This window comes from Candoia aspera, chromosome 3 (genome assembly GCF_035149785.1).
Source record: "Candoia aspera isolate rCanAsp1 chromosome 3, rCanAsp1.hap2, whole genome shotgun sequence".
Taxonomy (NCBI): Eukaryota; Metazoa; Chordata; class Lepidosauria; order Squamata; family Boidae; genus Candoia; species Candoia aspera.
The window spans coordinates 53,172,674-53,186,273 of record NC_086155.1 but is presented as its reverse complement, the minus strand read 5'-3'; the positions used below and the strand labels follow the sequence as shown (position 1 = coordinate 53,186,273).

The 13,600-nt window shown below is 38.1% G+C and overlaps 1 protein-coding gene across 2 annotated transcripts in view; it reads right to left on the bottom strand.

Annotated features, from left to right (window-relative positions):
• ELAPOR1 (endosome-lysosome associated apoptosis and autophagy regulator 1) overlaps positions 1-13,600 on the bottom strand; it is a 66,870-nt gene that overhangs the window by 25,221 nt on the left and 28,049 nt on the right. For both annotated transcript variants that reach the window (XR_010067572.1, XM_063297690.1), the window contains exons 2-9: positions 11,937-12,057; positions 7,303-7,495; positions 6,863-7,010; positions 5,663-5,743; positions 5,390-5,495; positions 4,752-4,901; positions 2,662-2,750; positions 729-906 (exon numbers count right to left, since the gene is read on the bottom strand). Coding sequence is in view for 1 of the 2 variants with exons in the window: in XM_063297690.1 (XP_063153760.1) it covers positions 729-906; positions 2,662-2,750; positions 4,752-4,901; positions 5,390-5,495; positions 5,663-5,743; positions 6,863-7,010; positions 7,303-7,495; positions 11,937-12,057 (1,066 nt within the window). In the remaining variant the exon portion in view is untranslated. The remainder of the gene's footprint in view (positions 1-728; positions 907-2,661; positions 2,751-4,751; positions 4,902-5,389; positions 5,496-5,662; positions 5,744-6,862; positions 7,011-7,302; positions 7,496-11,936; positions 12,058-13,600) is intronic.

Genomic DNA, 13,600 nt, shown 5'->3' with positions numbered 1-13,600 from the left:
TAAGCACGTCACCTCAGGCTTAATTTTCCTTTTGTAATGTCTTGAAATTTTTCGTGAAAGCAGCATTTTTTCAGACATACAACTTGTAGATCAGTCACAATGACCTTTTAGTGGTTTGGCTTTTTAAATTTGTTTTAACAGAGCAAATTGTTGTACAGGGAGTATCATGTTCCAAATTAGTCAGGTATATCAAGGTCAAGAATAAATCAGTAATACCCTCTGTATATCATCACTGAAATTTTTGACAGAAAGACAGCTTTGTTCATTTGTCTCTTTCTTCTTTTGCTGCTTTGTGGTTCATCAGGGAAAAAACTGCACTATACTGGAAGGCACACAGCTAAAGCACTGACTGGGGAAGGCTAATCTAAGTAAACCAAGGAATCACCTCTCTACCACTATTATTGTTATTGTAAGCCACCCAGAGTCCCCCCGTAGGGGAGAGATGGGTGGTGAATAAATTTATAAAATAAATAAAATAAATTATGTACAGCCCCATAGCCCTGTTGCCTTCAGAAAGAGCAGTGAATAAGGGAAAAAGAAAAGCAGAGCTCTCACAACAAAAGATCAGATTCTCTTTTACGTCACCACTGAATCCAGGAAGCACCCAGTTCATGGCTTCTTAGAGGCGGCTCCCAGTGATCAGAGCACAGTGCCAGTTTAAACCTCATTGACAACCTAATTTATGTGTGTTTTACCTAACTTAGAAGGAAAAAAAAGAATAGCATTACCAGACCCATTTGAGTATGTTCCATATGGGCAGGGCTCACAGGAACTGGCATTTGTCTTGAAAAAGCCAGGGTTGCAAGGGGGGCACATCATCTTTATACCCGATGGAGGTAATTGCACTGCATTGGAGAGGTCTTCATTGCAGATCTTTGGCTCAGCCCATTTATACATTAGCTGAGTCTGTGAAGATAAAGGTATCATTCATTCATTCATAAAACACTTTACAGCATCTTTATAATTGTCATATCTGATAAAGTAGTATAAACAACTTCATGCTATCCAGATATTTTGGTCTACAATTCCAGGACTCCCTTGTTACTGGCCATATTAACTGTGGCTAATAGGAGTGGAAGTCCAAAATATCTGAAAGGCAAGGGTTGCCTACTGTATCATACATCTACGCTAGATGTATACAATCTATGTTACTCTAGAAGTTGCTGAACTATAATTTCCAGCATTGCTAAAAAGTATGGTCAATAAGGACAAGTTCCACAGGTAGTTTATGGTATACCTTATCTACACAAGCATACACAAAAAAACAAAAGGGGCAGAGCCATGATAAAATGGCATTTGGTTTCATTTGGTTCAATAAATTGAATTTAAAAATTAGATATTATCTTGATTACTTTTCACACATGTAATAATCTGTTCTTCCTGCCACATACAGTATATTTAATAATTTCCCCCTTCTCTCAGATGACAGAATTCAACTGAGCTACAAAGAGAGGAGGGATTTTGTGGGCTACATCCAAGAATTTTCGGTGCCCCATGTAGCCTTTGAGGTCCCAGATTCAATATGCTTGGGACAGATAATTCTGACAAGATGAACGAATATTCTTTTTTATTTTTTTTTGAAGAATTTTATTAAGTTTCAGAAAAAGATAAAAGATACAGAAAAACAAAAAAACTACAAAAAAGAGAAAACTAAAAAAAGGGTGAAAACACAAGAGAAATTTTTTTAAATAGATTACAAAAAGAAGTGACTTCTGACTTTAAACATCAAGAATATACAACAATTTCCCATAATCCCTTACTCTATATTAAACCAAAATCACATTATTTCTATAAGTCAACCTGCCTAGCACATTATAAAAATCACTAAGTACCGTTGCTTCCTCCCCTTATATTTAAAGAAAAAATATAAATCACCTAATCAACTTCCCCCCCAAATAACAATTACTTAATTATTCCCTTCCTACTACTATTCTGTACATCCTGTCTACTGCAATAAAGATCAAAAATAAAAAGCATATAAATTGTCTGCCATTATAATTAATAATACAACTAACATGAATTAATATTAATTTAAAAAAAACCCTTAATAACCTTAATCCCAATCATTGATAAATAAAATCATCCAAAGCCAAAAGACCATCCAGATAAATATTTTTAACCCCCTAACCCACTTCAAAATAGACCAAAGCATTTACATATCCCCATAATAAACACAGAGCTATTTTCTTAAATCAAACAGCCCAACTGCTCCCCTCACAAACACAGACTTCTCTTCAAAAAACCTCCCATACACAATCACCCCTTCTTTTCCATAACATTCCATCAGAAAATCAAATTCACTCATGTCTTGCAGCTCAATTTCTCTGTTAAACTTCTTCAATTCAGCATTGTCAACTTCATCTGGCATTTCAACAGAAGGTGAACAAATATTCTGACTCTCCTTAAAGTTAAATAAACAATGGCTATTTGGGATGTGTGAACCAACCCGTATCTAGTTTAGTTCTAGATAATCATTCTGATTATTAAGTATCCACAAGGAGGAGCTTTCTATTTCCCACAGTTGTTTATATGAATATGATGCTTTGCAGCAGAAACTTTTTGAAAAATGCTAACTGTCAATGCTGTGCTTCAAAAGCCCCACAAAAGAACATCCGGCTGTTGACATTCCCACCAATGTATGGAATTTTAGAGGTTGCATACCTCCCCATTTGTATCACAGGCAGTGTGAATATAAAAATAATCCTTATCTGTACAGGCTGGGCGAGGCTCACAGGAGGAAGAACCTGGTTCTTTATTGCAAAAAGAAAAAGCAGTTAAATCCATGCAGATATGAGAGAACCCTTCAGCTATAAAAAGTGTATTACCCCTCATTCACATTTTACCTCTGAGCATCATATCTTAATCACATCTACCAATACCAAAGTATTCAGTATATTTGACTGGATGGAATGAAAACCTACATGGGCCTGCACAGCATGAGAATGTGCTCTGGGGCCCCAGTTCTAATATCTGCTCTCCTAAGAACTATGGGAAGGAGTCTGTTTCTCACAATCTGCCTTGACGTTTCGAAAGAAAAATGATTCTGATACAGACAGAGATCAAGTTTTATATAACTACCATTCACCTTCAGTAAAAAAAAAAGCTGCTTAAGATCTTTGCAATGAAGGGAGAGCTCTTCTTATTAGACATTCTCCTTCCTAAAATGGAAAATGACTACCTTGGAATTGGAAGTTCATCTCTCTCCCTCTCTCTCATTAACTTGGAAAATGCTTCAAACATAACATTATTGATCATTATCTCATGTCAGTGGTGGATTAATGTGGCAGTGGTGGCATCATCATCACCATCAACAACATATTTGAGAATAAGGCAGCTTTTCTCAGACTTCACATGATCTTTGAGTACAGTTATTATACTCACTCAGCATGGCTACTGCTCAGAAATAATGGATGAGGTTGAAGGCTATAAATCCAATGAACCCAGCTTTCAAAATGTTTGCCTCACAGGTTAAATTGTTCCATACAGGTACAAGTTAGCTCACACAGCGGAACTGGAACTGAATCTGCTATCTTTTTCCAAGAATTCTCCATATCTAAAAAGATCCAGGCTGCTTCCATATACAGTAGAGGTCTCCTACTGCTACCATACCACATTTCAGAACCAGTGATGGAAAACACAGGAGAATTCAATATGGAATTATAATCCCATTAAATTATGGGACTGTTAGAAAACTGTTAGGAAACTTATTAGAAAAAAGTTCAGCTCCCTGTCTACCTTTGTGGCTGCTGCTGAATGGGTCAGTGTCAAGGAAGAGAAGCTGAAGCAAAATCTAGCATGCAGTATTGTAGAACTTAGGGCAAGGATATGGCAACACAAATAAAAATGGATTTGAAATATAAAAGAATCACAAAGAAGATGATACCTGATTTTCATTTTTTACAGAGCAGATGCAGTGAAGTTAAAGAGCAAGAGAGGCAGATTTAGGAGGACAATATATGCATCTAACCTATTGTTGGATTATGTCTATATCTTGTGTAGTGATGCTGGTTTCTGTCAGTAGCTGGGTCCTGAATAGACAAGTGAGTGTATTATATAGAAAAGGAAGACATGTATCTTGTAGGAAAACACATGTATAGGAAAGGTAAAGTGCCCATTTGTGTTTTTACTGTAGATAAAGAGATTTCTGCTTAACCATAAATAAGGGAGTTTGTCATAATTTTGAGATAAGAGAACATATGAACAGGATGTGAAAAACAGATGTCCATGACAGGAGGAACAGGATATGAAAAGGGCAGATGTTCAGGCTGATAGAGCAAAGGCTACTGTAATGGGTTGATGCATTCTGATTGGCTAAATTTTGGCCAAAAGACCTATAAAAGGATGGAGAAAATTAATCCCTGGCACAGCTGCCCACTCAAAGAAATTTGACAACTTTTGGTAAATAAACATATTTTGACCCTCCACTTATCGCCTGCTGATTTCTGTTAAATTCCCAGCTTGGGAACAAACAGAGAAAAGGAAGGAGTCTCATCTTTCTGACACTATCATGGCTGGAAATGTGGGATAGCTTGACTAGCAGTCCGAGTCAACTAGAAAATTATGATAATTTTCTTGGCTGCCGTATATATTGATTTTTGTATTGTTTTTGTTTTAATTGTGTTGGAATTGTTTGCCACTCAGAGTTACTTGGTTGAGATGGGTGCCATAGAAAATAAATAAATAAAAATAAACTACATGAAATCAGCCTCCTTTACACATCAGAGAAATGGCTTGGGCATTCAACTTATTACCTGAGTAATTTGCTGGCTCACACTGCTGGCAGGAAGTAGCTCCTTTGGAAGAGAAAGAATTTGCTGGGCACTGCTGGCAGAAGGAAGAACCAGATTTGGCTGTGTAGGTACCTGCTTTACAAGGGAAGCATTCAGAAGTGTAGGCCACTCCTAGGGAACATGGGAAAAAATGGTGGGAGACATGTTTGTAGCAAGCAAAATAATCCTCTGACCACCAACAAGCAGAACTAGATCAGAGATAGTCCCTTGGGCCAGAAAGGTGTTGCCTAGTTTCATCCACTAATTTCACCCAGACCAATCAATCAAATGAGGCCCCTCTCTCAAAGTTCCATCTCTATTTCCAAGTTTGCTCATCCATCTGTCACAATCTGTAGCAAAAGCTGGACACCTGCAAGTGTGGCTCTGCCTTGACCACATCAAAACTCTCTGAAGAGAGAAAATGTGGAATACAGATATAGTATGGTTCTATACTCATGTCACTTTGAAGCATCTCCTTCTAGAACAGATGATGGTGAGTGTTGCTCTGTTGAAAATGGGATAGCCTGTGCAAGGGAAGCAGGGAAACTATCTGAGCCTGTCACTAATCCTGTTCCCCACCATTTTATTAGATTCAGGGCATGCACCAACAGAACACAGACCTGTAATCTCAATGTTCTTCACCAACACAGGCTTGGGGGTTTTGGACCAAGCCGAGAAAGCCGTTGTTCTCCAGTACAAGACATTGTTGCCACGACTTAGTTCCACCTACAGATATTAAAAACCTAGTTCAAATGCCTGGCTAATATGTATATTGAAATGTAGTGCTGACATCCAGTAGTTTGTATATTTTTCCTTCTGCAAGTCACTGCTAGTTACAGTTTAAGCCAAGAAGCATTGTGGCCAACTGAAGTAGGAATGCCTTCTGTACTCACACTGTGTGTCTCCCACCCTCTCTCTGTAGTTCTCATCCATCGAGACTCCTCTACAGTCGGCTGGCACTGATCATTCTGAACCTGCAACAAATGAAGATGCAGATGAGGATGCGACTTCTGTTCATAGGAAAAGAGGTTTGTTGGATTCTCTATAGTAGTCATCCACTTAAAATGACACAATTAAGTATGTTCTACTTTTATGCTAGAGGGAAATTTCTTTTTACAAGTTTGTACAACTAATATTCCAGAGGTTGACTAACTTTTCAGAACTGAGGTACCTTTCAAAGAATCTGAAAGTCTTGTAAGGTATGTCCATTTCACCAAGATCTTGTGCAAGAACACTGAGGTGTTGTATGACATTTGACATAATTTAAAACATATTTTAATGTAATATTAAATTAATATTGGAAGGTAGTTACCATTTTGGCACCTATAGCTCAGCCCCTAAAAATGTGTATATTTAAGGCTACAAATTGAAATACTGTATATTTTTCTTGACTCCTGAAAAATACAGGCTGCTGAAAATGTTCTGATTCTCCCACACCTAGAATACTTCATTTAGATTGTAACATGCGAGTTGGATTTTTTTTTGCCCATTCTAATGATTCACGGGAACCTTTTCTATTACTACCACTTTCTTAGAATGATATAAAAAATAAAGCCACCAATATTAACTAAAAACAACAACACCTAAATGCATTTCAATATACTTTAGACTTGCAAAGTTATCAAAAGTGCATTTTAAAGAACATGCCGGCAACAAGCCTTAGTGGTTCCAGATCAGAAGTAAATATTACTTGGAAAAGTCTTCTTGGCTGTCACATTATCGTAGAGGATGTACCAAAATAACAATGTTGTTATTTCTAGGCACACACAAGGCTATTATTTTCTTTAAAAAGCTCACCAAAATATGATTGCCAAAATTTGTCTGTGAGCAAATGCAATGCAAGAAAGAATATCTGGAAGGTGTAAATAGATTACTACAAAACTGGACATGAATTTCAGTGGTGCCTGATTTAAATAGCAAATAGACAAATTTTTATTCAATCCTGGGAGAAGATACCAGATCACATGGAATGTGAATATTGGAATAGAGTGATTAGTTTTTGAAAGACAGCACATAATTGAAAACTTCTCATATATAGCATAAAATAATCAAAACCTAGATAGATTCCTTTAATTGAACTGTAAGAAACATACAAAGAATTCAAAGACGATGTTGCTATCGGGGTAGATGTAGTCAAAGGAGACAGTGCCAGATTGCTTGAGATTAACAGCATACATCAGAGTAGCTGTGCACTCATCTGTGTTGGAGGCAATATAATCTCCCTTAGGAAGCCATGTTGACCTGGAACAGAAGAGATACTTTCAAGTAAAGAAGGCATTAATGTTTGAAAAAAATCTAGAAATCTAAGCCAAAGCAGAAGAATGGCAAAGAATCAATGCGCTGGTACTAATCCAAAAAGGAGACATTATTCAGAGCCCCAGCTCTTAGAGACAAATTAGCTGCAATGTTTCATAAACATTCCTACTTAAAATGCTGCCAAGCTTTTAGAATCTGCAGCCTTAAGGTCACTGACTAGTGTATAGGTTGACTTTCAAGACAGACATGTTCCAGCAATAACAACATGTTCACTCACGTGGTGCAGTTTCCCAAGGACTCTGTGAAGCTGTAATCAATTTCAAGATTGGTTGCTATGGTGGCAAATCCATGGGGCAAGTCGTCCCATTCATCGAACCTGACACCAGTCCCCAGAGAATATGTGCCCTCTGCACATGGCTTGCATGACTGATCTTTCATATTCAAGAATTCACCTGCTTTGCAGGAAAATGCTGAAATAGAAAATCACCAAAACAAAATCAGGGCAAAAGATGAATCCAAACCAATACAAGTAACCTCAATGCATCTGTTACAGTCAGACTATATACTGTAGAATGATACCTTTTCACAACACCTTTGAGCTGTGTTTAACATTTGATAAAGCTAAAAAATGTTTAGATAAAATGAAAGACAGAAATGTTTGTTAGCTATATTTTACCTTTTCATTGCATACAAGTATGCATTATGAGTCCTAGCACCACAACGTAACTGAAATAAAGCTTACAAAAAAGAGAATTAAAGAGACTAAGGGCTCTTCCACATGACCTGCTAAGTGTGGGCAGGCAGTGCTTCAGCAGTTACATTGAGAGGATTAGCCTCAGTTGATCCTTATCTCAGTGTAGAAGCAGCCTGTAATTGTGTTTTCATGCTGCACCTCAAAAGTGGTGTTTTCTGACTTACATTTGCTCAAGCCTGGCCATTTGGTTTCTCTGCTATGCTTTAATTCAATCTAGAGAAGGTTTGTGCTCCAATTGGTCACTGTACAGAGCTGCCAGCATGCTTCCTCCCCTTTGGTCACTGGTTGCTGCCCTCCATGACTATTTTCAGGGTTGTTCAAGGTGAGGAATACATCCAACTAAAGCCAGAGCCCTTCTGTGCTATGCAAGGCAGGTCTCAGGCATTATGCGGGTTACTACGATACCCCCGATAAATGGTACTTTGAAGAACTGGTTCACCTGTTCCTGTCTGCACAGGCAACCAGCATATGAATGGTTAGGGCAAGGAATGGCTGCTCAGAGAGGGCTGGTGAACCACTACATTTCCCCCACCCAACTGGGGGACAATAAAATTGACAATACTTCGTCTGTTTTCCATTCTAGCCCAAGTGACAGGAAGAATATTAAAATTGTGGTGTTTCCAACACTTCCCCCACCCTAGTGGATGCACTGGATGGAAAGTTGTCAAGTATGAGGGGGAACCAAGGTGGGGGGTTGTCATTCAAAAGATCTATCCAGGAAAACCCCATGTCCTCAAAGATCTGTCCAAAGAATGGCAACTGATGCTTGCTTTCCTGGGATAGGTGGGAAGAGGAAGGAAGCAGGGGAACCCTCTAATTAGAGCTGTGATAACTGCTGTGTGGCCAGTATATCTGGAGATTATTGCCACAGCTGAACAACATCTGAATAGCAATTTCTTAAACTGGCTTCATTTCCAACCACTATGTGCATAGGAGATAAGCAGCTTAAGGCTGTCATGCAGAAGAGCCCTAAAGCTCCAACTCAATGTACCAGTGTGGGATGATTATGGCCCTTTGCTGTTCTTTTTGCAGTTTGTCTAACCTTGCTCCATTCTTTCCTACACCCAACAGAACAGTCATCAGTTGGGCAGTGGGAAAAATACCACCATCCCATATTTTCATTAGGACAACAATTTGGGTCAAATCACTTGGAGTGGGGACTGAGAACAAATTTCTTTACCCATAAGAAATCCTGTTATAGTACAGGTTCCCTGGAGGAGAAGATGTAACTTCAACTGTCCCAGTGGTCCTGATGTAAATGTAGTCAGGAGCCTTTGTGTATGTTAACATCTTCAGGCTCCAATCCACCAACCAGCACCACCAAAAAGGCTGCATGCCTGGGAATAAGTTCCATTAAAGTCAGTGGGCCTTTTTAAAAAGTAGATATCAAATTGCACTGTAAGACTTTGGTGTACATAAAGACAAGCTGTGTTTTCCCACTTACATGAGTAAACTATAATGAACCTCATGGTCACATATTGCAGTTCTTCTTCTCCTCTGATTTCACTATCATGGGTTTAAGCATCACACCAAGGCACATGTTATTTCAATTATGATTGCTAGATAAGCCAAAAAGGCTAGATTTGCACCTAATTGTAAGCTGTAAACTATAGTTTACAAATCACAGTGGCTGAATTCACACATATTAGCCCAAACCAAATCATACAATGAAAGAACTTAGCAGAGTGGAGAGAGCAGAAATTTTCATTCCTAATTTTTAACAACCTAGAACAGTGTTTCTTAAAATGTGGTCCTAGGATTGCTGGGGGTCCCCAAAGACCCTCTCAAGGATCTGCAAAATCAAAATTATTTGCCACCGTACACTGAAAAATAATACAATATTAAAATCCCATCAAACAATTGTGAGAAGTGATAGTGGCAGTGAATGCATTAATTTTAGTTTTTAATATGGTAGATATAAATACAGTATAACTCATATAAACAAAAGCTTTTTGGGGGGTCCTTCATAATTTTTAAAAATGGGAAGAGGTTCTGAGAGAAAAAAGTTTAAGAAACACTGATCTAGAGTTCCTCATTACATCTAAATGTGGGGCATAAACAAGGATGCAAGTAAACAAACCAGAATTAGAAATGTTGGCATAAGTTTTGCTTTTTTCAAAGTAAAAAATTGATAGCTTCTCCCATGGCATATGAAAAAGAATAGTTCACAAGTCTGTGATTTCCTATGTTTTAGTTATATAGCAAGAAGTCATAGTTTGTTTTTGCATTTGGATCAGGCCTAAAAAAATAGCTGGGGGAAAAATTGGAGCTTATATCCACAGAAGTCAACTGAGCTGGAACAAGTTGACTTCTAGATAGTAATGAAAAACCATCAAGAGGGCATCAAGTGGCTGTTCTAGGAACTAAAAATCTCTGCAAATAAACCACTCTCCAAACTGCATTTTTGATGGCAAAGGATATTCCATAATGGAAGGATGCATGTTCAGATCTGGATGTTTCTTCTCTCATACTGGTTTAAACCAGATACACATTTTAAATTTCTCCTTAATTATAAAGATTTTACCTTTGTAGGAATTCCTGAATAAACATCATAGATGCAACCCCAAACAAACTGGTTGTATAAACTTCTAATCAAGATCTTAATGGCTATCATCAATTGCAGTTGGCTTTGTTCTTGCCTCTCAAATGAATAAGGAGTTGGTCATGTATGTATGCAATTTCTACTATAATTAATGAGGAAAAGAACATTTTAAGAACCTGTTAACATATCTTGTTGAACCTTAATCTGTAGATTAAAATGGCCTTTTGTTCCAAATATTATTTATGATATTCTTTTAGGAAGAAAAGAGGGTCAACCATGTCAATGAAATTATGGAAGAAGGAATTACAGCATAAGTTCTTTCTACCATCAAGGGATTAGAAAATCAAAATAAAATTGTGTTATTGGCTCAGTCATTGGGCTGTAACACATTCTAAATGCTTCCAATGAAACTTTTCCAATGCTTTGCAATGACTTTTATAGTTAAATTAATCTTCATGTAATTTTTTTCTTGTCAGTGAAAGAAGTAAATTACTATGATCCAGAAAATGACACAAGAAGGATCGTGTCCATATATCCCATGAAAATAATTTTTCTCATAGAGACCATGAAAGATCTATTTGATGAGTTAGAGGAAAGCCAGATTTTAGGGCAAATTTGTGCCCATCCTTCTTATGAAAGTGTAACTGTGCATACTCATGCATATACAAGAAACAGTAATACTGTGCGTGTATGAGTGTGAGAGAGAGAAGGCAGGCAGGCAGACAGATATGGGTGATATATTTGCGTAAAGGGATTCTCTTTTTGGCTACACTGATCACCAGTGCAGGCTCTGCACACCATGAGCTCCAGCCATAGTCTCTCAGCCATTACCCCATATAATTTTAGAGACATGGCCATCCCTATCATATGAGGTAATTTGCCCTAACCTGAATTTTCAGGATAAATAATGATCCTCTTTTCCTGATGTTTCCTCAGGAATTACACACACATATATATATACACACACACAAGCTTTGCAGGAATGGATAGGTGAAAACAAAACAGTTCTGCACCATGCCATAGCCCTGTTCTTTTGTAAGAAAGGTTACAGATACCAGGAATTCCAATCAGGTTTATCTTTTGTTGTTCAACAGAAGAAAAGGGCCTCCCTGTGACTATTCGTTGTTGTTTATTCTTCTAGTCACTTCCAACTCTTCGTGACTTCGTGAACTCTGTGACTATAGCTCATCTATAATATTACAGATGTCAAGGCCCCATGCATACAAATGCAAGTGCATAGTAACTTACTGAAATTATGGAAAAAATAACAACAGAAAACAGTACAGTGATGCTTCCTCTGTCTAAATAGAGATAGAAGTTTGAGCATCCCGCTTCTCTTTATACCACCTTCCTATGAACTTCAAAAAGAGGAAAAGAGAGCAATAGAATGATCTAAAGTCAGATGAAAAGGTCCATCTGATATTGTGTTATTTAAATATAATGCCCTACCCTTCTTTATAAAATTCAGAGTCAACAATGCCTGAGTAGGATATCATATTTAATATGCTAGCTCCACAAATCTTTTAGGCATGTGATTGATAGAATGATGGACTAGAAAAAATAATTATGCTTGGCAAGATTGAGGGAGGTAGAAGAAGGGGAAGACATGGCTTACAGCATTCTGTGCCTTTGATGGGGTCTGGCAGGCCAGTGCAGAGTCCTGGTGTGTGAGGCACAGCAACTCTCCATCTGGAGCCCAGGCTGTCACATGCTGTGTATTCATAATGGTATTCAGACTGGAAGAGAAAACAGAGAGACCAAATAACAGGGTGTGCATTTAGCACAGATGACAGACCATTCTCTTCTTATTTCAGAAAATTGTTTCTCTGCAGGGCATAAGAGAACTTCATTATTTTCAAATCTATAAACTTCAGTACAGCAGGGAGAAACCAAAGTGTTCTAGAGATTTCAAATGAGCTTTGACAGCTCTGACATGAAAATTGCATACAAAACATATCATGGTCTAGCCTTCAAGTTTCAATTCATAGATACTTATTGTTTTATGACCTAAAACACTTACTTCTAATCTGCAATGGTTTCTACAGAGGTAACCATTTAGCCAAGGCAGCAAAAACTGCAGTTCGGTAGCATCTTAAAGACTAAACCACAATCATTCTTGGAAGACTGCCATCAGATGCAGATTTAGATAACCACTAGGCATAGTCAAGAGATACAGAAAACTAACTCTATGCTGCCATCTAGTGGTTGTCTGGATTTTGGAAGCCCAGAACTGTAGCCCTATTATAGACATTCGCATCCACGAACACCAACCAGCAGTCAGAAGACACAATGAGAACTCCTTAATCTCACAACACATGGATAGACTCAACCATAGTTTCAACTGGAAAACGGTGAGCATCCTAAACCAAGCCAAATCCAAAAACGCCAGAGAATTCCTAGAAGCCTGGCACTCAGACAAAGCAGCCATCAACAGTCACACAAAGGTAAACAACATTTACATACCATTCAAAAGAGACAATAGAAAAGCCAAAAGACCAGTACACCTCCTCACCAGCAATCAACACCCAGATATGCAAAAATCAACACTAGGATTAACACCAGATGAACAACCAAACAGCACAATACACCCAAATAAAGGAACTATTAACTCAGTCAATCAACCAAGCAGCAAACAACAGCCCAATCAAAGAACTCCCAAGGAGAGAACAACATCCCTACCAACACAAGCAGGGCAAGCCACTGTATATAAACTGAGAGCAAGGCCCTCTCCCTCTTCGCACTGAAGATGTTGCCTAGTCTGGCAATGAAATGTCTGCAAGAAAACAACAAGGCTCAGAGAGCACCAAGGACTCCACAGTTCAACCCTGAGCTACAAATATTTGCTTTGATTGGTGCTATTACAGACAGCTACCTATCCTAAAATGCCTACTAATCAGCAACAACAGATTGTGCTACTGACCATACTGTAAAACCATGCAGCAATCCAAAGCTGGCTCCATATCTTACTCAGGCAGCTGTATAACAGGACGCAATACAATCAGCCCAGCTTCAGACCTTTGCTTCATTTCTAATCGTATATGTGCCTATTGTCTGCCAGTAATGATCCACTGGATTTTACAATAAGCATACCAGCCAATCCCTGTGCAAAAGAATAAATGAACCCAAATCTGACATCAAAAGAATAAGTGTAGTACTGTAAATGTTTGTCTGCATGTGTGGGTGAAAGAATCGATATAAGTTCAAAAGTGAATTGCTACACATTTCCAAGAAGTTATATAGTTTCTGATTCAAGATGATATGGGAAAACCTTCTATGGGA